Source organism: Protopterus annectens, chromosome 12.part0 (assembly GCF_019279795.1).
Source record: "Protopterus annectens isolate FY-2018-M chromosome 12.part0, PAN1.0, whole genome shotgun sequence".
In the NCBI taxonomy this organism is placed as follows: Eukaryota; Metazoa; Chordata; order Ceratodontiformes; family Protopteridae; genus Protopterus; species Protopterus annectens.
In genome coordinates, this window is record NC_056746.1 from 1,284,252,225 (window position 1) to 1,284,275,743 (window position 23,519).

Sequence of the window (23,519 nt, forward strand, 5' to 3'; positions counted from 1 at the left end):
CCTGCAGGGATTTCTGGAATCGGCTACCTCTACCCTTCCTCCTTCCTGTGCTGTGGTACTCTCTCAATAATACTACAACATGGGAATAGAAAGACATACAATAGTTGTGTACAATCTTACCATAACCATAGATATCCTCTTCCATGTTGCAGTATTCCTTCCCGCCCACCTATCCCTCTGCATTCCTTTCCACCTGTTAATGGGGCACCAAAAAGACTTTGGTTACTGTGAGCAATCCGTGGCATTTCATTAGTTTGGAGGACACCAGTTGGCACTACCTAGTCCACTCTCTGACTGGGCAGTTAGTTCTGATGTCTGTACGCGCAGACATCACATTTAAGGCACCTGGTTTATGGCTCTGTGTGTGACCCCCCACACAACACCAGCAACCAGGCTTAAGCTTTTGTATGGGAGCCGACGTTCGGGTTGCCTGAGACTGAGGATCCCGCAATGGGAATACTGCAACATGGAAGAGGACATCTATGGTTATGGTAAGATTTTACACAACTATTCTTTCTTACTGGGGATAGTGCCCACAACTCTCCTGGACATGGGCAGTCAAATACATTCCTGGGTATTGACTCTAGCATCTGTGGCATTGCATTGGGATGAAATGGCTAGGCTTGAAATGACCTCCGGGTCGATAGCCTAGTAACCTCCTGTGATCTCAGCGAGCATGGAAATCCTGACAAAAATAAATCCAATACCTCCTGAGGCCTGAAAAAGTTGTGGTGCCACCAGAGGGCAAACAGTTTTGGGAAAAAGGAGTTCCTGTTGATGCCATGGTCATGGGGGGGGCACTAAAGAGGGATTTGCTCTAGACTTGCACTGTTCATCCCCCCCCCCCCCTGCCAACAAGGAGTCTCGGGCAATGGACAGGTTTGGGAAGTGCATCTCTTCTTCAGTGACTTTTGCCTTAAGGTCACTGAATTTGGCACATTTCACAAGGTTAGAGGGATTTTATTAAGGAGTTTTCAAATAACCTCTCAAGATCTGTTTCTGAGGAAGTACAGTCATCTGTCACTTCAGATGGCTACCCTGCAGTCTGTTTCTAGTTTGTCGATGAGGCTCATTGTGCATGTAGCCAAAGGAACCTGAAGGACAGCTGGTTCAGGCATTTCCATCAGAAGACATAGTTGGGGATGTGCTTATGTGACGTTGAGGAGCCCTTCAAGTCTTCATTCATCAGTGCTCCTTTTGATGTCACATATTTGACCCACAAGTGAAAGCTGCATTATCTAGGTGAGAAGGATGGAAAGAACTTGTCTGGCATGAGTGTATGTTTTTCGACACCTCCAGTGATCCTTTTCCAAGAGTCAATGAGGTAGTTAAAAGATGTGGTTCAAAAAGTCCCAGGGACCTTTCCAGGACACATGGAGGAAGTTTCTCCAGGGGTAGAGGGAGGAACTCTAATTGTGGATGAAGCCTCCGCAGCTGAGGTGGCCTGCAGAACCGGGGGTGCAGAGATTCATTCTTTGACAAACCCTTCCAGAGTTCCTGAAAGGAGGCCCGATTGGAGGCAGAGGATTGACTATCCCTGCACCAAAAAGCCTGGCTAGAAATAAGGTATTTGATTGAAAAGGATTATTTCCAGAGGTTATATAAAAAACATTTTCCCTTCCTCCTTCAATTTCAAGAAAAATCCCTGATGATCCACCCAATCAGAGAGAACAAGCAGCAATTCAGATACAAAAGTGACTAGAAAGTCAACCAAGATGTCCCACCAGGCCAGTTAGAATCCATAACTTAAGCAAGATTCTTTAGTGCCAAAGAAAACGGGACTACAGACAAATTTTGGATCTCTGCAACTTGAACAAGTCTGACACACAAAGTTTTGGATGGTCGCTGTTCGGTCCATTCTTCCTTTCCTGGACAAGGACTGGATGTGCTCGATAAACCTTCAGGATGCGTACTGTCACATCAAGGGGAGCAGGTGATCCAGAAGGTATTAATGCTTCCAGCTGGGAGCCGGTCATTACCAGTTCAGAGTTCTGCCATTTGGTTTCACCACAGCCCTCAGGGTGTTTACCATGTGTGTGGCAGTAGTAACGGCTCACTTGAGACTGCAAGGATTCTGGGTGTTTCCATATCTAGACTGGCTCATTACCGCCCTGACCAGACATCCATTAACAATTTGGAATTTATAGGAGCACTGTTCAACACAGTCAATGATTGCTTCACTGCCTCTTTCAATGGTTCAGACAGTAAAGTCGCAGGTCAGAAAAATTAATCTGCAGTACCAGAATTTCAGCCCACTTGGGTCCTTCAAGTTCTAGGATCAGGGTCAGAGGCAATAACAGTAGTACCTTTAGCCAGATTTTACATGAGGATCCTTCAGTGGATGCTAGTAACACAATGGTCGATACTTTACCAACCCATGTCAGCCCTAATCTGAATCATCCACACGCGCAAGAGGGATCTTAAATAGTGGATTAAATCAGACCAGGTTCTACAAGGTAGTCCATTCACTCCCCCTCAGCTTAAGCCCATAGTGACCACAGATGCTTTCCGGGTGGGGTGGGGGGTTATTTTCTGGGGAAATCAGTCTGACACATGGTCCTAGAGATGACAACAGTCCTTTTAGCACTGCAGGCCTTTCATAATGCTATCCCTTTGGGAACAATTGCAGTTCAGACAATGTCAGTAGTTTAGTACATCAACAAACGAGGGACCAGTTCTTAACCCCTGGGTCGAGAAACGCTCTGTGTGGCAATGGGTGGTTTTCTCCAACCTCTTTCTCATAGCAATGCATATTCCAGGTTAGTCCAGCGTGATAGCAGACAAGCTGAGTATTATTCTCCCTCAAGTGGTCTCTCAACAAGAATGTAGCAGAAATGATTTTCTGTCAGTGGGGCCAGCCTTGCTGTGATCTTTTTGCTTCTCCCCTAAACAAATGCACCAGCTACTTTGCCCTAACCCCCCACCCCCACAGGGGAATCACTGAGGGAGGCTGTCCTTCACAATTGGCTCCTCAGTCTACTTTGCTTATCCACCAATTCTGCTAATTCCGAAATTCCTACAGAAAGCTGCCATGTTGAAGAGTAAAGTAATCTTCATTGCACCTTACTGGCCTGGACAGATATGGTTTCCCTTCCTTTGGCCTCTTACTTCACCATCCTTGGATTCTGGATTCAACTCCAGACCTGTCTCATCCAACAGGCATGATTCATCCAGACATACTTTTATCTTCCCATAAACCCTCTACACCAAAGCTTTACTCCAGAAAATGGAAACAGTTTGTTTAATGAGCTTGCCAAAGTAATGTTGATCATTTTTCTGCTCCTATATATTACATCCTGGAATTTTTGGCTATACTTTTTAAAGGAGCTAGTTCCTTAGCAGTTAAGGTTCAGTTAGTGATATCGAATTTCCATGTTTGATTTGAAGATTTCTCGTTTGCTTCTCATAAGCTCTGTAAATCATTTTTGCAAGGCACTCTTCATGGACCTGAATCTGGTACTGCAAGCTCTTACTCATTCCCCTTTCAAGACAGCAGCTATATAACTTTCTTGAAGACTATTTTTCTGGTAGCCATTACTTCTGTCAGACAAATTTCTGAGATTCAAGCCTTGTCCTCAAAACCTCCATACTTCATTTTTTACAAAGATAGTTACATTACAAGCTAATGCGCGTTTTCTCCTAAAGTCAAAATCTAATATTAGTCCATTAATTTTCCAGTATTTCCTAAATTTGCTAACAAGGACAAATGCATGTTAAATTTACTGGATGTTCACAGACCATTACGTTTTTACCTACATAGAACAAAAGACTATCAGAAAATCTGAACAATTGTCTCATCTGCAGAATTAAAATTGGGAAAGCCAGTTGCCAAAACTTTAGCTAGGTGGCTGACTATTTTGTTTAACAAATTGGGCATTACCTTACCAAAACCATTATGAGCCCATTCAATTTGATGTATGGCAACTTTCTCAGATGTTCATTGTGTTTCACTGTTGCAGTCATTACAATTGGGTTATCCTGCTGGCAGGCTACCCGCAGTCTGCCTGAATTCCAAAGTCTAGGTCCGGCGTCTGTTGCTGTCGCCTCCTCCTTGACGTCAGTGCACCAGGGGTATAAAAGATGCAGCCGACGTCATTTTCTTCAGTCTTTCTTGCCGCGTGGTGCCCGAAGTAAAAGCAGTTTGCAAGTGCCGGTCGGCCAGCTCCTGAGATTTTCGTGCCCGAATTTCAGATCCGAAGTCTTCATTTAAAGCTAAGTACCCCGTTAGGGAAACTTTTTTCTTGCTCTAGACCGATGTCAGAAAAAGTTAATTGTATTTCTCGTGGGAAGCAAATACCTCATAAGGACTTCCATTCTTATTGCATTCCTTGCCTAGGCCCTGATCACGACGTTGCTAATTGTCGATTTTGTGCTAGATTTAACCAACACACTATATAATGCGTCGGTACGATTTTGAATTTCACTGTTTTTGCAGAAGATTTAATTGCACGGTGTCAGATAATTCACAAGAAACGCAAAGAAAAAGAAAAGGACAGGCATCCAAGGTCCAAAACTGACGGCGAGGTTTCTTCTTAGCCAGTCACTGGTTCTCAGTGAGGCGCTTTCGCAGCCCCTGACGCCCGCTACTTTAGAGCCGCAGGCTGTAACCGACTCCCACGTGGAGCCGACTAGGCCGCTGGATACTCAAGGTATTGGAACCTTGGAAACTATTCCCTCAGATGGGTCCGGAGCCACTGAGCAGGCATCGGCTTCTGAGGGTGTTTTCTGGTCTAAACAGTTATGTTAAAACAACTTCAGCTTCAAAGGCAAAGACTAAAGCACCTCTAAAGACAAAGAAACAAGTACAACAGTCCCATGGACAGGCCTCCATGCCTAAAAAACAGATGCTCAAGATGACCGAAGACCTAATTATTTTGATCAGGGGTTCCCATCTCCCTCCTGATAAGAGGCCTAGGCAAGAGACAGAATATGAATCTTCAGATCAGGTTTCCATTTCTTCTGATTCCTCTTCTGAACAGGAATACTCTCTTCCTCCCTGTGAGGATTCTGATGCTGAAGAATCTATCCTTTCAGTCTCTCCTCCTGAGGATTACGCTTTTGGGGAAACCCTGCATACCATGAAGGGAGCATTTCTACTGGGAGAGCCAAGATTATTCAGAATCTAAGAAAAGGCTCAGAGACTTCCTTTTACTACCTCAGCACAGGCCCCTTGCCATTCCACCTGTGTTAGACATTGTAGATGTATTCTCAAGAGTTCAGTCTGACTCCTGACTCTTTAACTCCAGCTCCTGTTAAGCCAGACAGATACTACAGGGTTCCTGATTCACATAAATTTATTTTTAAATCCCTGCTGCTGATCCAGAAACTCTCTCTCATGGTCCCAAAGGGGTCAAGGCTTCCACTGCAAAAAACCTTACCCCCTCTGACAGGGATTCTAGGGCACTGGACAGATGGGGGAAAAGATTTACACGTCTGCTACCTTGGCTATAAGAGCTTTAAATTGTCAGTTTCATATGCTTAAATATCAGCAATATATTATGTCACTGCTTAAACAGAAAATGTTGAAAATTTCTGAATGTGCAGATAACAAAGAAATGCAGGATTTATTGCATGCAGCTGAGCAAGTGGGAAAACGTACTTTGCAATGTGGTTTTGATTCTCTGGAGGCCTCATGCAGGGCCGCTGTTACGGGTTCTGTCATTAGGATGCATGCTTGGTTAAAGGAACAAAATCTGCCTGATCATGTTAAAGCAAATTATTAGATGCTCCATTACAGCATGATACATTGGTGTTAAAGCAGAAGAGGTTTTGAAGAAAATGGAGGACAAAGTTAAATCTATGCAAACAGTCAAGGATTTTTTTACAGGTTCAGCCTCCTAGATTTAGCAGGCACTGGCCTACAAAGAATTGGTCCTTTCCAGTGTCACAGGCCACAAAGAGGCAGATACAGATGCCCTAGAGGCATATCCCAGCCCCAAGGCTCATACAGGTCTAAACAATGGGGTGGTTCTACCTCCAAAAGTGGAGAAGACAAGTCACAGCAATACAGGAAGCGGTCCCAATGACTTCCCCCTGCCAGCGCCAAGCACTTATCTTCTGGCAGCTCCTTTAGGGGGAAAACTAGCACTTTTTTCTCAAAACTGGCACCTAATCACTCAGGACAAATGGATCTTGAACATAGTGTCACAAGGTTACAGGTTCCACTTTCACACTCTGCCAAGGGCAAGCAGTATGCCAGACCTGCCAAAAAATCAATGGGCAGAGTTACAAAAGCAAGTTTCATCCCTCATGGACATGAGGGCCATTCAACAAGTACCACAGCAAGAGCAGGGACAAGGATTTTACTCAAGACTTTTCTTGGTACCCAGAAAGGACAGCCTGGAGGCCAATACTGGGCCTATCTACTCTAAACACATACCTGGATATTCCAAAATTCAAAATGTTGACTCTGCAGCAGCTTCTGCCCATGCTGGGCAAGAAGGCTTGACTTGTAACTTTAGACCTAAGAGGCATACCTGCATGTCCCAATCAGACTATCATGCAGAAGATACCTCAGATTCATAGCTGGCTCAATGCACTACCAATTCTCTGCACTGCCCTTTGGTTTATCCACTGCGCCCAGGGTCTTCACAAAATGCCTGGCACCAGTAATTGCATTTTGCAGACAGAGGAATACAAATATATCCTTACTTGGACGACTGCCTTATTCAAGCAGAGAACAAGGACATTCTACTACAGCATCTGGCGTTTGTAAAAAGATTACTAACATGCCTAGGGTACACAGTAAATGAAAAGAAATCAAAACTAGTACCCTCTCAAGAGATAATATTCCTGGTTGCAAGCTTACATACAACTGCCCAGATGGCTTATTTCACGCCAGACAAAGGCAACTGACTACTTATTTCAATATGTTGGCAACAAAGACCCAGTTATCTGCAAGAAAAATTCTGCAAGCTTTAGGCTTCATGGCATTCTGCTAATTCCATATGCAAGATTGCATATGAGGAAACTACAATGGTATCTAAAAAGTGTTTTGGACTCAACATTGCCACAGCCTGGAAACAATAATGACCCTCATTCCCTGCCTGCAACAGGAGTTTCGTGGGGCAAAGGCCTTTCACCACAACAAGGGACAGTCATTCACTATACCCCCAGCCAGGCAGACATTGACAACAGATCCATCAGATTATGCCTGGGGGGCCCACATGGCAGGGAAGATGTATTCAGGGCACATGGTCCGCAAGCCAAATGCATCTACATATCAATCAAAAGGAGATGCTAGCTGTTCAGAATGTCCTGACAGCCTTCAAGGATCTACTTCATCCAGGACAGCTACTGATAGACAATACTACAGTCATGTGGTACATAAGCAGGGAGGCACACATTCCTACCCCATTTGCAGACTAGCCATGACTTTGTGGGACACGGTATTTACTTACCAAGTACATCTTCAAGCACAATTCCTGTCAGGAAAGACAAATACTCTGGCAGACGAACTAAGCAGAAACCTCATGGATCTCCACGAGTGGAAATTGGATCCACAAGTCTTCAACATGATAAAGGAATTGGGGATGCCCGGACATAGATCTGTTTGCCTCCCCTCAAAGCTGCCAACTACAGAGATTCTGTACAAGGACTTATCACAAGCAAGCATGGAAAGTGGATGCTCTATCTTTCAAATGGAAAAACTTAACAGTATATGCCTTTCCTCCACTGCCTCTCCTCTCCAAGGTACTCCTAAAGGTCAGACAAGAGAAGCCAAAAATGATACTGATTGCCCCAGATTGGCCCTGCCAACACTGGTACCCAATCCTAAGGAGCTTGACTCCATGCCCAGCATGGACACTACCTCAAATTCCTCACTTACTGACCCAACAAAACAATCAGATCCTGCACAGCCAACTCAGGACCTTAAATCTGGCAGCATGGCAGATAATGTAGCTTTTCAAAACACACCTCTCTCTCTAAAGCAGTGATGGATGTTATTTTGGCCAGGAGGCCCAGTACCAGAAAATCTTATGCAGAATAATGGAAGAGATTCTGTGCTTGGAACCAGGCACAAGGAATTGACATGATTCTACCAAATATCCCTCAGATTTTGCAATATTTAACTGAGATGTTGGACAAAGGCCTATCCTTATCAATTAAGATTCATGCCTCTGCCATCTCAGCTCATTACAATACAGAGCCACCTATTTTTTCTCATCCTTTAAGGCAGTACCTCAGAGAAGCCAGAAAATTACGGCCTCCAAGGAGATCACCAATACCTGCATGGGACCTCAGTTATGTCTTGGAAAAACTCACCCTGCCTCCTTTTGAGCCAGCCACTACAGCTGATATAAAATTTTTATGGGAAACAGCTCTGCTCCTACTAATAACCTCTGCAAGACGAGTCTCAGAGCTACAGGCACTCATGGCTGTGGAACCTTTTATCAGTTTCCATCCAGATAGGGTTTCTCTAAGGACAAACCTGACATGCCTAAGGTAGTGTCTCGTCTGGCCCTCAAGCAAACTATTAATTTGCCTACCTTTTATCCAAACCCACAGAATAAGGGTGAAAGACTTCTGCTTTCTTTGGACATACACAGACAGCCGCGCTTTTACTTGGACAGAACCAAAGCTTTCAGAAAGACTGAGCAATTACTGGTAGCATATGCTGCAGGATCACAAGGAAAGGCTGTCTCAAAGCAGACTATTTCAAAGTGGATAGGCCACTGCATTCGTTTCTGCTATTCACAACATGGCAGATCAGTGCCTAAGTGCATTAGGCCACATTCAACCAGAGCAGCAGCCACTCAGGAGTTCCAACCAAAGACATTTTAGAGGCTGCAACCTGGAGTTCAGTGCACACTTTTACAAAGCACTATCATTTACCACTCTACTCTAAATCCAGGGCAGGCTTTGCCACTGCAGTTCTGCAGGGCCTCTTAGCCGCACCTAATTCTATTTAGTTCCAGCCTCCCAACCTTAGCTTTGGGATTCAACCCAATTGTAATGACTGCAACAGTGAAACACGAACATAGTACAGTTGTGTACCTACCATAAATGTAGATGTTGGAGTGTATTCACTGTTGCAGTCCAGGTTACCCACCCACCATCCCCCTTCTCTTTTCTGGGACTTATCTGTGCTTCTCTATTCTATACAACCTATGTGGTGTATTTGCTTGTAGATGAAGGAAATATTTACCTTGGTGCATGCATGCTTTATTGACATATTTTTAGCCTACCCTTTTGGGGGCACCTGACATCTGGGGCAAGAAAAATTGAAGAAAATGGTGTCAGTTTGGAATTCAGGCAGACTTTGGGTAGCCTGCCAGGAGGATAACCCAATTGTAATGACTGCAACAGTGAATACACTCTAACATTAACATTTATGGTAGGTACACAACTGTACTTTTTTCACTCTGGGATGTTCATGGATGAAATTTGTGCAGCAGCAACTTGGACCAGTCCCTCCATACCTTTGTTACTCATTACAAATTGGATTGCTCTCCAGAGGTTGAGCATCATTTGGTTCACCTGTGCTCAGGAATATCTTTCCTTGATTCCATCCAGGATCTTTGGTAGCTGGAGAGACTGTCCCATTAGTTGAGGATAGAATGAAAATTGACATCAGACAAAAGTTGCGTACTTACAATACCATTCCATCTCTGTTGTCCATTTTCATTCTTCAGCTCCCCACCCATCAACCCCCCTTTCTTTGAAAACTCCGAGGAATAAATGGTTAATGGACATTAATATATCTGAAGCTCAATATAAGACAGTAGTCTTCCTATTTGTCTGCAAATATTTCCTTTCTAGTAAAATCAGCAAACAAGATCTGAATTACTTGGGCTTGGAGCATTATGGGTAAGGGAGAAGCTCAGTTTTTTGTTGCCATGAGCTTTAGCAATGGCAGAGTTGGATCAGAGGGATCAGATCCGCATCCATTAATTGAATGAAAATGGACAACACAGATGGAACGTTATGGTGAGTACATAGCTTCTGATGTTATGTTGTCCCATCTCACCTTCATTCTTGCTGGTTGGGTTTGGAGCTGAGCATCGGTTCCGACTCTGCCAATTACTAAAGCTCGAGGCTATACCCTATCCTATCATGGTTAGGGAAGAATACCCAGATCTTGTTTGCTGGTAAACTAAATCGAGTGATTCTCACTAGGCTCAGGCTAAGTGAAAGTACTGCACCATAGGCCCTTCAGGCAGTGTTTGGTCCCTGCCTGAGACTTGAACTGTGTTTATAAAGCTAACCTTGCCATCCTTCACATTGGCAGCATCTGCAGTTCCTGTAATGCCCGACTTAACAGCATTCCTCATTGCAGTCACTTTTGCTGGAAGGGTATCTGTTTCAGGTCTCAATATGCAAGTGCCTTGTGACCTAGTCCATAAATACAAGGTGATCTATGCACTTAACCCCTCATTCCTACCTAAGTTCTTAACAAAACTGCACCACTTCTCATTTTCATCCCTCCACCTGGGGGGATCTGGACCTCATTGGTTAAGACAACTTAAGTGCTGCGGGGACAGAACCAAAGTCATCAGAAGTTTTTTCTCCTTTGCTTAAGACACGTTAGGGTTAGTTGTCTTTCACTGTTTCCAAACCGATTTTAATGTGCATCAACTTTCATTAAAAGAGCAATGGCAATGAAGCTGGGTCTCAATCTACTAGGAGCTTGGCAGTTACCCTGAAAGTAGCTGGCATTCTACCAGCCCATAGAATCATTTTCTGAGTGATATCTGTGCATCCATATTTGTGTCCCCAAGGAAGAAGACGCCTTCTTAAAGGGGTCATGTTGTCCTCTCTCCATACTTTCTCAAAGCAGTATAGGTTGCTCTTACCTGCAGCTTTGGAAATCTTCCCTGTAGTTATGACTACAACAGTGAAACTGATCCATGTGAAGAGTGTAGTAGATTGCTTAGGCAACTTGCCATAATTTTAAATACGTAATCAGCATTTTAGTCCTGTTTCCTTGCCTCGTTCCTTTCATTTCTGTAGCTTTGCTCCCCTCCTCTCTTTTATATTCCTGGGATAAGTCAAAACAGTAGCGTCTTACATACATACTGCATGGAGGCTAAGAAAGAAACTAAGATGGTATAAGGAGTGATAACCTGTATACCAGTTATGTGACCACAGTACCTTGATGTAAGGTTACATCAGCCCTGCAGTAGGAGGGAGGGGTACATGGTTCTTAAAGTTAGATTGGTTTCATTTGGCCAGCATCATAGATCCCTGCAACAGTGACCAGACTCTAACATCTACAGTTCAGTAAGTTGCTGTAAAACTGTACTTTGACCAGCTGCTGTTGGCATTCTAAGATGGGTAAGTGTCTTATCAGTTGGTTAATATGCTACTGAAACTTTCCTCCTTCAGTGTACAGGAAGATGCATGCAGGTGGCAAGGGAGTTAACCGGTGGGTTTTAGGGACAAGCAATCATTGTATGTATTGTCTCATGTCTTGTTCATCAAAGGGATGAGTGGAAATTCCTAAACATGTAATTTTTAAGAAATGCCAGATTGGTCTTTGGTGTGGCTGGGCATTATTTCACCAGTCAAAGCGAGATTTTCTTTCCTATATCAGCTGATAAGGTAAGAATGTTTCTCGTATGAAAACAAGATGAAAATAAGAGAACTACTTCCTATCATTCCCTTGTCTTTGTCTTCACAACAAAACACTGGAATAAACTTCCCCTTTAAATACAGACTAGCCTCCAAACAAAGGTTCAAATCATCATCTCAGCTAACCAGTAAATAGTACTGAGGCTTTGGGGTCAGTTTACCTAGCTATAAAAACACAAGCTTCCCTCTCCGTTTCCAGTCTGTATCCCCACATTCTGTCTCTAATTATTCTGACCCATTTCCAGTAGGCAGTTCCTGTCTCCTCAGCATCCCTACTTGTTGCTGTTTAGTTTTTGCAATTCCCACATCACTCTGATCCTCTCCCTTTCTACTTTTTGCATAATTTCCATCTTTCTTATCAATTTCCTCCCTTTCATAAAGTCTAGATAATTTAATTCTGTTTTGCATTTTGCATCATATTTTTCTAGCAACTTGTACACCGTATGTTTTATTTTTTAAACTCCATGGTTATAGGGCATATGTGGTGTATCTGATTTTAGGTTGCATCCGCCTAAGTTTACTCAACATTTTCCTAATTTGTATTTACTAGTATCTATCTTTCAGACTAATCTTTTTGTAAGAATATGCATCATTTATGATGCAATAAAGATTGAAGTCCACTTTTATGTAGATTAATTCATTTCTTGCCAATTACTTTAGACACATACCTGTTACTGTTGTAGTATGGTTTGTTTTGAGGTATATGCACGATGTTCATCGTGTTACCCTGCTGCAGTCATCACGCTTGGGTTATCCTGTCAGGCGGTCCCGCAGTCGGCCGGATTTCCAAAGTCTTGGTCCGACGTCTGTTGCTGTCGCTTCATCCCTGACGTCAGTGCGCCAGGGGTATATATATTGCAACCGATGCCATTTTCTTCAGTCTTTCTTGCCGTGCGGTGCCCGAAGCAGAAGCAGTTCGCAAGTGCCGGTCGGCCGACTCCTGAGATTTTCGAATTCGAATTTCAGACCGAAGTCTTCTATAAAGCTAAGTACCCCTTTGGGGAAACTTTTCTTGCCTCAGACCGATGTCAGAAAAAGTTAATTGCATTTCTTGTGGGAAGCAAATACCTCATAAGGATTTTCATTCTTATTGCATACCTTGCGTAGGCCGTGATCACAACGTCACTTCTTGTCGTTTTTGTGCTAGATTTAATAAACGTACTATTAAGACGTTTTGATTTCGCACAACACTTTTTTGGTAGAAGATTTAACTATAACATGCCGTCGGAGCTACTGACTACTGGCGTGCACAAAAAGCGCAGGGACAAGGACCAACAGCCCAGGCCTAAGCCCGATTCTGAGGCCTCGGTTGATCCGGTCTCCGGTTCTCCGGTTATCAGTGAGGCTCCGACGCAGCATCTGACTACCGCAGTTCTGGAACCCGAGACCGCTACAGATATTTTGTCGGAATGTACTAGGCCGACGCAGCCTTTTACTTCAGGCCCTACCGACGATTTACCTTCCAAGGACGTCGGTACTTCTGAAACGCCATCGGTTTCTGAAGGTGTTTTCAGACGGACTACTCTTACAGTCAAAACGTTTTCCAAGTCGAAGATTCCTTCTAAATCAAAAAAGGCTTCACTTCAGTCTCCTGTTCAAGGCCCTATGCCTAAGAAACAGATGCTCAAAATGGCAGAAGATTTGATTTCTCTTATCGGGGGTTCACAGCCTCCTCCTGACAAAAGGCCTAGACAAGAGGAAGATTCTGCTTCCTCTGAACTGTCTATTTCTTCGGATTCCTCTGAGGACCAACACCATTCCTTCTCTCCTTATGAAGATTCTGATGCTGAGGAATCTATTCCCTCAGCTTCCCCTCCAGAAGATTACTCTTTTGGGGAAACTTTACACACTATGAGGGAACATTTTCACTGGGAAGGTCAGGATTACTCTGATTCCAAGAAAAGACTGAGAGAGTTTCTTTTACTCCCCCAACACAGACCTCTAGCCATCCCTCCTGTTTTGGACATTGTGGATGATGTCTATTTAGAATCCAGTTTCAACCCTGACTCTCTACCTCCTGCCCCGGCCAAACCTGACAGATACTACAGAGTACCTGATTCCCACAAATTCCTTTACAAAAGCCCAGTAGCTGACCCAGAGACTATCTCCCAGGGTCCCAAGGGGGCTAAGGCTTCCATGGCTAAAAATCCAGTACCTTCTGAAAAGGATTCAAGAGCACTAGACAGATGGGGGGAAAAAGGTTTACACCTCAGCCACTTTAGCTATGAGAGCACTAAACTGTAAATTTCATATGCTTAAGTATCAGCAATTCCTGATTTCTCAGTTAAAACAAAAGATAACCACCTTACCTCAACAATCTGAAATGAAAGAAGTACAGGATTTGTTGCACGCCACCGAGCAGGTGGGCAAACATACCTTGCAATGTGGGTTTGATTCTTTAGAGGCCTCCTGCAGAGCAGCTGTCACTGGATCAGTTGTACGTAGGCATGCCTGGTTAAAAGAACAAAGTCTGCCTGATCATGTTAAAGCAAAACTATTAGATGCTCCCTTACAGCAGGATGTTCTTTTTGGTGTTAAAGCAGAAAGAAAATGGAAGATAAGGCGAAATCAATGCAGACAGTCAAAGATTTTCTACAAGTACAACCCCCTCGCTTCAGCAGAAACTGGCCAACAAAAAATTGATCCTTTCCAGCCACTGACAGGCCTCAGAGGGGTAAATACAGGCGCCCAAGGGGCAGAGGACAACCACAAGCTCAGTATAAGCCTCGCCAATGGAGCACTCCAACCCAGAAGGGAGGAGAAGACCGGTCTCAACCCACCAGAAGACAGACTCAATGACTTGCACCTCAGCTGGCCAAACAAAGCTCTCTTGTCAGCCGCCTTGGGGGGAAACCTAGCACTATTTGCAGACAACTGGCACATGGTCACAAAGGACAAATGGGTCCTAGACATAATTTTACGAGGATACAGATTCCGCTTTCACACCTTGCCAATAAAAAGAGGAATGCCAAACCTGCCACAAAATCAAAGGGCAGAGGCTCAAAAACAAATTACAGCTCTCACGGCCATGAGAGCCATTCAAAGGGTACCAACTCAAGAGCAAGGCCAAGGATTTTACTCAAGACTCTTCCTAGTACCCAGGAAAGAAAATGCTTGGAGACCAATTCTGGACCTTTCAATTCTAAACACTTACAAGTGCCCAAATTCAAGATGCTAACACTACAGCAGCTACTTCCCATGTTTGGCAAGGAAGCATGGCTGGTAACGTTGGACCTCAAGGAGGCATACCTGCATGTCCCTATCAGACAAAGTTGCAGAAGATACCTCCGTTTCATTGCAGGTTCAACCCATTATCAATTCTCTGCACTGCCCTTTGGCTGATCTACTGCGCCCAGAGTATTCACAAAATGCCTGGCACCAGTAATTGCATACTGCAGAGGAATTCAAATATATCCATATCTGGACGACTGCCTCATCCAAGCAGAAAGAAAAGACATTCTCTTACAACATCTGGCTTTTGTGAAGCATCTTCTAAATTGTCTGGGGTACACAGTAAACGAAAAGAAGTCAAAACTAGTACCCTCACAAAAAATGACATTCCTGGGTGCCAGCTTGGACACAACGGCCCAGAAGGCTTACCTTACACCAGACAAGCAATTACAACTGACTCAATATTTCAAGACAATGGCAACAAAGACCCAATTAACTGCAAGAAAAATTCTGCAGGCTTTGGGCTTCATGGCATCTTGCATTCTGATAATACCATTTGCAAAACTGCATATGAGGAAATTACAGTGGTACCTAAAAAGCGTATGGCCTCAACACAGCCACAGCTTGGACACAGTGATATCTCTCCTTCCCTGCCTTCAACAGGAATTTCTATGGTGGGCACAGGCATGTCACCTCAACAAGGGTCAGCCTTTCATTTTGCCCCCACCCAGGCAAACTATCAACAGATGCTTCAGACTATGCCTGGGGGGCACACATGGCAGGGCAAGGCATTCAAGGCCTATGGACTGCAGAACAAAGAAAACTGCACATAAACCAAAAAGAGATGCTAGCTGTACAGAAAGCTAGGACAGCCTTCAAGGATTTACTTCAGCCAGGGCAACTTGCAATAAAGACGGACAGCACCACAGTAATGTGGTACATAAACAAGGGGGCACACATTCCTACCCTCTTTGCAGGCAAACAATAATCTTATGGAACACAGCTCTGGCCTACCAAGTCCAGTTACAGGCTCAATTCCTGCCAGGACAGAAAAACACATTGGCAGACGACTTAAGCAGAAACATCAAAGATCCCCACGAATATTTACAATGATAACTCAGAGATGGGGTCTACCAAATATAGACCTGTTTGCCAGTCCTCAAAACTACCAGCTGACAAAATTTTGTACAAAGACATTCCACCATCAAGCTTGGAAAGTGGACGCTCTCTCCTTCAGTTGGAAAAACCTGACAGCATATGCCTTTCCTCCATTACCTCTTCTCACAAAGGTTCTTTTGAAGGTCAAAAAGGAGAAACCTCGACTGATTCTCATAGCCCCAGACTGGCCACGCCAGCACTGGTACCCGCTATTGAAGAATATGGCTCACAGCCCACCATGGATATTGCCTCAAATTCCTCATTTACTCACGCAGCAAGACAAGCAGATTCTACACAGCCAGATAACCTTAAACCTGGCTGCATGGCAAATCTATTAAGCATCCTATCAGCCCCTCTTTCACAAGCAGTACTGGATGTTATTCTAGAGGCCAGGAGGCCAAGCACCAGGAAGGCTTACTCGGACAAATGGAAAAGGTTTTGTGCTTGGAACCAAGCTAAAGGCCAAGACACAACTCAGCCTCATATGCCTCACATTCTGCAGTATTTAGCTGAGATGTTGCATAAAGGACTTTCCTTCTCTATTAAAATTCATGCTTCAGCTATTTCAGCTCACTACGACACTAATCCACCTTTATTTTCCAATCCTCTTCTAAGGCAGTTCCTCAGAGGGGCAAAAAACATTAGACCACCTAGAAGAGTCCCTACACCAACATGGGACCTCAACTTTGTTCTGGAAAAACTAACGCTACCTCCCTTTGAACCAGCTTTTTTCTGCAGACCTTCAGTTCCTATCCTGGAAGACTACCCTGCTCCTGGCAATAACTTCTGCTAGGAGAGTCTCAGAATTACAGGCACTTATGGCAGTGGGAACCTTTCCTCATTTTCCATCAAGACAGAGTTTCTCTACGAACTAATCCTTCCTTCATGCCTAAGGTGGTTTCCAGTGTAGCTTTAAATCAAACCATCCACCTACCCACTTTCTTCCCCAATCCACAGAACAAAGGTGAGAGACTCCTGCATTCCTTGGACATTCACAGGCAACTTCATTACTACTTGGATAAAACTAAGGCTTTCAGAAAAACTGACCAGCTCTTTGTTTCCTATGCTACAGCTTCTCAAGGGAGGGCCATATCCAAACAAACCATTTCTAAATGGATAGGCCATTGCATACGATTCTGCTATACCCATCATGGGAAACCAGTTCCTCCTACCATTAGATCCCATTCTGCCAGGGCAACAGCTACCTCTACTGCCTTTCTCAGGGGGGGTTCCTACCAAGGAAATTTTAGAAGCTGCAACTTGGAGTTCTGTACACACCTTCACCAAACACTATCACTTACCTCTTTACTCTAAGTCCAGGGCAGGCTTCGCCACTGCAGTTCTGCAGGGCCTCCTTGCCTCCACTAACCCTCTATGATGCCTCTACCCTACCGTAGCTTTGGGACTCAACCCAAGTGTGATGACTGCAGCAGGGTAACACGATGACCGTAGTGCAGTTTTGTACCTACCATAAATGTAGATGTTAGTGTTCACCCTGCTGCAGTCCAGGTTACCCTTCCTCCCTCCAAACCCCTCTGATCTACTGGTTAAATATTTGCTATGCCTTTCTGATGTATTTGCTTATAGCTGAAGGGATTTTGTGTTTGTACAGTGTTCACACCTTTTGGTACTAATTTGGAGCACCCTTTTGGGGGCACCTGACATCTGGAGCAAGAAAAACTGAAGAAAATGGCAGTTGCAATATATATACTCCTGGCGCACTGACGTCAGGGATGAAGCGACAGCAACCGACGTCGGACCAAGACTTTGGAAATCCGGCCGACTGCGGGACCACCTGACGACAGGATAACCCAAGTGTGATGACTGCAGCAGGGTGAACACTCTAACATCTACATTTATGGTAGGTACAAAACTGTACTTTTCTTGATGGACATTACAGTGACTTTTTGGTAATAAATCATGTATACCCTGGCCTTATCCTGGGCCTCCTCTGTAAATCAGGTTTCCCTATTGCACACTCCCTATTAAAGACTGTAGTTTAAGGATTTGCCTTTAGCATGAGAGTTATTACTCTTCCTGCCAGCTTTGAACCCAAACAGTTGTATTTTCTGCAGTGCGGTTGAGGTGGTGGAGCCTCGGACACCACTATCTGCAATCTCTACTGATTTATTTCCATGCTTTAGGGGGTACTGGTGTTGCAGTAGACTGGTGTCTAGCTGCTAAACTAGCAGCCTGACTGGCATACTGTTAGTGCCTGATCACTGTTACTGGACTTGTGGACTCCTCTTAATGCGTGGTCCCACCTTTGTGCAGCCAAATCCATCACAAGGGTTTGAAGACTGACCACTTTCTAGTAGTTTGGGATACTCTTAATCTTATTAATTGAAGGTGAAGATTTCAGGAAAAAGGGCTTTATATGAACCATCTGAAACAAAAGGCAGAGTTCCTTGCCCTAAGATCTTTGCAAAAGGATGAGGTCAGAGCATCATTTGCCCTGGTCAGAAAACAGCCATGTGTGATGCAAACAGAAGGTCACACATGCTTTTGTGCCATCTGTACAGAGAGAGAGAGAGAGTAGACCGTAGATTTGGGGCATCACTGGGGCTGCTTGACTGGTGAGGTTTTAATTGTTGGCACTCTTTCATTTAGAGTTCCAGTCCTTTTCTTGAGAAGAGAAATCTGATCACTGTTCTGCAGCAGTGGTTATTCCCTAGAAAAAGATGCATTTCCCATTTGAGGTATGCAAAATAAAGATATTGCCTACTTTCGCAAATGACCATTAAGGAAGCTGTGCAATCCTGACTCATCCATCTGTACTTGGATACTTAAGTTCTGTCTAGCATGATACTTAGTTTGGCAGCTATAGACTTGCAGACTTTGGCTATGCCAGTGATCTTACCATTTTTTGCAGAATATGAAATAGATGTCCAAAATGCTTAAGCATGATACGTATAGATGCCTCCAGACTGGGTCTGCAAATAAATTCTGAAAACATTCAGCCTAGTGCATAATATACAAGCCACCCTCAGGCTGCTTACTTGAAGATGCATCCCTGGCATGTGCTAGCTTCTGCACATAACTTTGCCAAAAAATGTTAAGCATACCACTACTTAGATTCCCAAGATAATCACTAGCTAGAATGACCCAGTTATGTTTCATTCTTCATGCGTTACTGTTGTTTTTGATCTTGAAAGGCAAATGTTTTGCTGTGCAGTAATCCTCTCCTGCTCTGCTGTGATAAATCTAGTCTATGTTAAGGCATCGAGTGACATTTTAGGTGCTCTGCTTATCCCCTTCCCATTGTTGAATGATATTAAAAGGCGAATGATGTTCTTTCTATCCTGCTTAAATTATCCTGCCACTGAATCCATTATCAGACAAGTAGGCATGACGGGCTGGTGGTAATTGATGCAGGCAAGAGCAACAGTTGTCTGAAATGGTTATTTAATCTCAATCCCCAAAGCAGTGGAAAGTACAGAGAATTTCACATGCAGTATGGTTGAAGGTCTTGCGCAATTTCCCTTAGCATACAAGACAGCTGGTTAGCAGCACAAAATAGAAGACGTGGTCAGCAGTTACCTTCGATTCATGCAGTTCAGTAGATTAAGAGCAGGACTGTGGCCTACCAATGCTATAAGTCTGCTGTATCAGCTCAAAACAGTAACAGAAACACTTTAAAATCTTGGTATTTCGGACTGGTTTGTGTTGAGTTTCGGGAAAACTATCAATGGCTCCACAGTCAAGTCAATGAGAGAGGTGAACTAATACAGGCAAGTCTGAGCCACAAAGATGAATACTCGCCAATTTGGTTTGATCAAAATTTCCAGCCTCTTATGTCAGGAAAGCAGGATAAATTGAGGAAAGGTTCACAGGCAGGAGTGAATGTGCTAGTGAGCCGTGAAGTTTGAGAGACTCATTTTGAGGACTAGTCACATTTGGAAGGGGTATTAGAATTCCTTAAGACTGACCATTCATATCCTTTTCTTCAACAGACAGAAGTACATTTCTTACTTTAGAAATTCTGTCACTTCAGGTGGTGTATAAATTTGAGTTTTAAGCTTAGAATATATTTTCAAATGTGCATTGCATTAGCTTTTACTCTTGGGCACCTGCCTGCCTGTTGGAAAACGCTGCTTGCTTTCATGCAACAGGTGTGCACAATGCATTTGATAGGTGTAGAATCATTCTGTTTTGGGATATTTATTGCCTTCCTACTAGCTACTATTAAATTGGATGAATTGACACGTTTGTGGTAGTTCTTCCCTTTTTATTCTCTTGCTCAATGCAAGGAGATCATACTGGAACCTCTCTGAGCTGATCCCTTCTAGTCTGGTATGTCGCATTGTAGGCTGGTAATCCAAGATGGTGTCTGAGATGTCCCAAGCTGGAAATGTCAGAAGAGGAAATGCAAATTTCCCACCTACTAGTGGCTTATACAAAGAATGTCTGACCTGGTTGTGTGTATTCTGGACTTTTGAGAAGTTTTTGAATCGGAAATGTTATTGTGTATTCTTTTCTTTTTCAGATTCAAGAAAAATTGAAACAGGAGAAGGAAGCCACTTGTTTTAAGGCTCGTCCCAATGTTGTTACTCACTCAGAGCCGTTTGTGCCAAAGAAAGAGAACAGGCCGCCAATCGGTATTCATTACATCATGCATTATAGTAAAAAACAGTTTAGTGTTTGTGTAGAATTTTATTCTGTACATTTTTGGAATGGTTGTACTAAAACTCATTCAGCCTTTTCATTTGGGTCCCAGTAGGAGTACTGGGCCACTTTTTGGAAGTGTGACTTCATCCCCTGTTGTAAGATTGACAGTCCTGTGTTGACTTCATGAATTGTGTTTCTTTGGATGCCTGCTACTTTCAGAACTTCAACTGTAGTGAATTCTCCATTGATGTAGACTTGGAGCTTATGAGGGTTTGGCATCACTGTAAAGTTAACTGAATTTGTATTCGACTATTTGGTTCTATATTGAAGTAGTGAATCAAAGTCTCTAAGTGATTACAAGCATTATATTGTAGTGTTGCATGTTTGCTAAAGTAAAATATGGGTAGAGAGCCCTTTCAGTTGTAAATCTGAGGCATTGAGTGAGACTATTGCCAACTTCTACTGTGGGTATTGGAGCCCAAAGCACAGCCATGTCTATTCTGGGGGAACATTAAGGCATTTTTCCGTTCACTGTAATTGGCCAAGCATAATGAAATCAACTTAAGATCTGACAAGTACTGTGCTTTATGCCCTTGAAAATGAAGGAGAAAATGCACATCTTTGCATTCTTCACACCATCACCAGGAGGCCATATCCCTGTTGAGATGGGAGGACAGTGCCCAGTGTGCAAATGTGGCTTTCCTGTGCTCTAGATAAGACATGAAGGACCATCCTTGAGCCCTGTAGTTAATTTCCAATGCCACAGCTGTAGTCTTCCAGTTTTTCCCCAAATTCCCACAATTGGAGGTAGCACAAAATGTATGGCACTAAATGCCTTCTTTGTCAGTGTACATAGCTCCTGAGCCTGCCATTTCTTTTGTACAGTTTGTACAGTCAGAATTTGTATATTGAATCAGGTCTTGAATAATTCCTGTTTGCCTAGAGCTATCAATCAGTTGTCCCTGTAGCTGCCAAGTTACTACTCATGACCCTTACTGACATTACCTGTACTGGTTTGGGAAGGAATATGTAAAATACTGGCCCACTTAACACTATTTAAATCCTACTCCAAGAGATGCTGAGGGGAGAAACTTGTAGCTTACCCTGTCACTACTGAAAATGATCAGTTGTTATGCCTGGATGATGGGGTGGATCCTATATACAGACCTAGGGTGTGCCAGAGCACTATCAGGAAGCTCTGAAAGCAGGTGTAAGCCTCACTCTCCCATAGCTTAAGATCGTTATCAGACGCAGCCTTCCAGGACTTGCAGGTATTGTAGTCATCCTCTTTAAGCAAAAGCTTGAGTCTGTGCCAGTCTTTACCTCTGCAAATGGCAAGGAATTGGGAGGAAGTCTATTTCATTCTTCCATCCTGGGGGAAGGGGGGGGGATGCATTACTGGATGGATAGCATCTAACCATCTAGTTGGTCATACAGTGCTTGGGGCGTCTGATCGCAAGTGGTGTTCTTTGGCCCATCTGGTCATGGGAGCATTATTCCTGTATAAAATTATGTATTTTTTTATTAAATTTACTTTGTGTATGTAAGCATTAATGTATAAATGTTAAGTATTTACTGTCTTGTGTATACAGTATTTGTCAAATGCCTTAATGGTGCATGGGGGGGGGGGTATTCCCAAATGCAGTTTTTCCCTGGTTTTTGCCATTATGGTTTGTCATCGTTGAAAACGGTCCTTTAGTATAAACTGAGTTGAAGAACTCAGGCTCTGCCTCGCATCTGGGCCTCAGCCCATGATCACCACAGTCAGTTGGTTTAGGTAAGTTAGGGCTTCTGGATTATCTTGCAAAAGGACTTGAATCCCTGAAGACCAGCAAATCAGGCAAATGTCTGAAGGAGCTGTTGGTTTATCCTTCATTTGCCAATAAGTAAAAGCCGAATCTTTTACCAGTCATTCCTCAGTAGATGATGTGTGGTTAATTTTTTTACTCTTTGGGATTTTGTCAAACGGAGGACCGTCTCCATATTCGTTTGTCTCAATATGCTAAGATGGTTTAATTTCTTGCCCATCTCCAACGTATTCTTTGTCGTCTGTGTGATGACTTAGTTTGCCAACCCAAATACCCAGGTCCTTAACCAGTGCTGTTTGAGAAAAAGTATATATTAGGTAACTGAACAAAGTGAAAGACCAAAAGCCGCAGGCTTTGTTGTCTTGGTATTATGAGATTTGGTCCCTGCCCAGTCAGATAAATTGTCAAAGCAGTTTTGGAACTTTATCTGATCTTTGTTAGTTTTCTCATGTTAAGCTACAGGTGTGCTTAGAAAAGAATATATAAACTGGTATTATATCCCACTTGTACAAGAGAAAGACCTAAAATGGGCCTTTCAGGTGATGATCTTCGTGTTTCACTGTTGCAGTCATTACATTTGGGTTATCTGCTTGCAGGTAGTCCTCAGTCGGCCTGATTAACAAAGTCGGGTCCTGCGTCAGTTGCTGTCCCTTCTTCCATGACGTCAGGTCATCAGGGGTATAAAACATGCAAAAATAAAAACAAATGACCAGCACTCAAATCTGCAAGACACCATCAACCACCACAAACGAATTGACCTAGGTTTCGTCTTTATTCAGACTTCTTCAGATTAATACCAAACAATTCAAACCATCCAAGCTTAAATAAAAAACCAATCATGACATCATTACCTAATTAATTAGCATCCATCTTACTTAAAGTAAACTGAACGCAATCAAACAATGCTTTTAAAAAAACTGAATTGTGAAATAAAAAGCACAAAAAATGGAAATAAATATTCATTACACAAGACATGAAATAACATACAATAAAAACAATAAGCTATCATTAATATACTCTACAAGACAATTAACATCTTCGACACTACCTTCCCATACTATAAACAAATCATCTAAAAAACGGGTGTAGTGCCGAATCTTAGACTTAAACCTGCTTGCAAAAACATATTCCTGCTCCCAATAAGACATAATATAATTTGCATAAATGGGGGCGCAAGCTGCCCCCATAGCAACACCTGTG

General features: G+C 43.3%; 1 protein-coding gene across 1 annotated transcript in view; it reads left to right on the top strand.

The window, feature by feature from the left end:
- Positions 1-23,519, top strand: part of TPX2 (TPX2 microtubule nucleation factor) — a gene marked incomplete in the record, with an annotated part of 1,896,622 nt that overhangs the window by 1,697,559 nt on the left and 175,544 nt on the right. Inside the window, 1 exon segment of the mRNA XM_044089016.1 lies at positions 20,390-20,501. Within this exon segment, the coding sequence (XP_043944951.1) occupies positions 20,390-20,501 (112 nt within the window).